The sequence below is a fragment of the Quercus lobata genome, chromosome 10 (assembly GCF_001633185.2).
Source record: "Quercus lobata isolate SW786 chromosome 10, ValleyOak3.0 Primary Assembly, whole genome shotgun sequence".
Taxonomy (NCBI): Eukaryota; Viridiplantae; Streptophyta; class Magnoliopsida; order Fagales; family Fagaceae; genus Quercus; species Quercus lobata.
Genome location: NC_044913.1, coordinates 30589206 through 30591318, shown reverse-complemented (window position 1 = coordinate 30591318; position 2113 = coordinate 30589206). Strand labels below are relative to the sequence as shown.

The 2113-nt window shown below is 34.0% G+C and overlaps 1 protein-coding gene across 1 annotated transcript; it reads left to right on the top strand.

Moving 5' to 3' along the window:
• Positions 1–389: 389 nt before the first annotated feature.
• On the top strand, positions 390–1256 carry LOC115965977. Its single transcript, XM_031085313.1, has one exon. It carries the CDS (start codon positions 570–572, stop codon positions 1050–1052), a length of 483 nt encoding a protein of 160 aa, XP_030941173.1. The 5' UTR covers positions 390–569; the 3' UTR covers positions 1053–1256.
• The last annotated feature ends 857 nt before the right edge of the window (positions 1257–2113 follow it).

Genomic DNA, 2113 nt, shown 5'->3' with positions numbered 1-2113 from the left:
CTTAATCTCCATTATTAAGAGAATTAGCATTTGAATCTCCCTCCCACCAATTATAACTATTGAATTATCCTAAAATAAAAATAATGACATGCGGAACTAAATCCCCATTATTTCATTTGAAATATCAAGAGTTTATTTTATAGTTAAAATTTAGTAATTTCTAAAATGCGACCATATATAGTGTTACGTTGTTATTTAAAAGTGACAATAAGCTTGAAATGAAATCATTTCAAATGGAAAAGATCTTAATACATGACACGCATTCTCAGTTAACTTCGTTTCTACCTTGTGTTGCATGAAAATTCATGCACCTACCTACCTGACTTTTTATACGAGCACTTTGATCTCCTAAAATATTAACAGATAACAGTGGCCCATATCTCTCATTCACTCTCTCTCCTCCCCTCAACCACACCATCTACCATCTTTCATACATAAATTCATTCATTATCAAAGAGAATACACTATCAACCTCAATGCCTCATCTTCCTAACATTGACTCTGTAGAGAAATTTAGATAACCATTTCTCTAAAGACTCTCTCTCTCTCTCTCTCTCAAACACACACTCATGGGGAATGTGACATCTTGTGCTCCTTCCATAATCTCAAGTGGGGTAGTGAAGGTCTTATTCAGTGACGGAAGATTGCGAGTCTACACAAGGCCAGTAAAGGTAGCAGAACTCATTCTAGAGAACCCAGGTCAATTTGTCTGTGAATCAAGCAGCCTCAAAGTTGGGCATCGGATTCAAGGACTTTTAGCTGATGAGGAGCTAGAGCTGCGCCAATTCTACTTTCTCCTTCCCATGGAGTTGCTCTACTCAGTACTAACATTTGAGGAAATGAGCTCTCTCTCTTACAAGGCTTCCAAGGCTCTGAAGCATATAAGTTTTAACAACTTGGCGAAGATCTTCCCAGTCCTAAGTGAGTTTTGCATGTTTCCTTCTGAATCCAAAACAATAAAGACTGCAACATGTCATCAGCAGGAACCACTACAGAGGTACTCAAAGCAGAGATCATGGAAGCCTGCGTTAGAGACTATTATTGAAAGTTGAAATACCATATAGAAAAATGAGATATAGCAGTATTTTGTCTCTATTTCTTCTCTTCAATTCTTTTTTATTTTTGGTGTTATTTTTTGAGATTACCAGTAATAAAGTTAAAAGGGTAAAGTGATTAAATTTATGAGCAATGTTACATAGTTACATAAAAGTTTTCACAACAAATTTCATACATGTTAAGTAAACAGGTTATTACTGATTCTCATATGTGCCTGCTATTGTTTTGTAATTCACCATATAAAATTTGTTGTCAATTTTGGTGTGTTCTGTAGACTTACTATAAATTTACAGGTCTAGTTCCTTTGTTCATATTCATATATATTCCACTTTGATATTCAGATCTCATACTAATCTGTGGCTACCATTATGACCTGGCAACCCAAGTAGATTCAAAAGAAGAGTAAAATGAAAATTATAATGTGATTCATGATTCATGATCAAAATGGGTCCACTGCCCGTATAACACTATAGTTCAGCGACTTACAAATGCAAATATGGTAAAACCTCACAAACTTCTCATAAACATCATTTTTTGTTAGAAACTTAGAATGATGGTTACACTGTTAAATTCGTTGTTGTTGTTGTTGTTTTTTTTTTTTTTTTTTTTTTAAATAATAATTTATCATTATATTAAAATAGGAAGGGGTAGAATTATAGTTGAATGATTATATTCACAAGTTCCTAACAGTTTTATCTTTTTGGACAAACGGTATTTTATCATTTTTTCTTTATCATAAGAATGAAATTTTTATTAAAACCCTGAGAAAATTACAGATTGCTACACAGACTAAAGGTCTGCACAAACCTGGGAAAAAAAAATCAAAACACAGAAGCAACTAAATTTGGCTGCCTCACAACAGCATCCCAAATTACAATGAAGAATGATGTTGATATGAGATTCAGGATAAGGACCACTGCCCTCAATCCTTGCTTTCACTTCTCGTTTAATAGTTAGTAGCCAAAGATTCTTCCTTCAGAGGGAACAGAAACCATGATCCTCTGTTTCCAAATGCTATATACAACAGCACCCAAATTCAATTTGCAAACCACAGAGC

Bases quoted from the DNA above. Each gene is read 5' to 3' on its own strand.
- LOC115965977 (XM_031085313.1), top strand. From the start codon at position 570: ATGGGGAATGTGACATCTTGTGCTCCTTCCATAATCTCAAGTGGGGTA.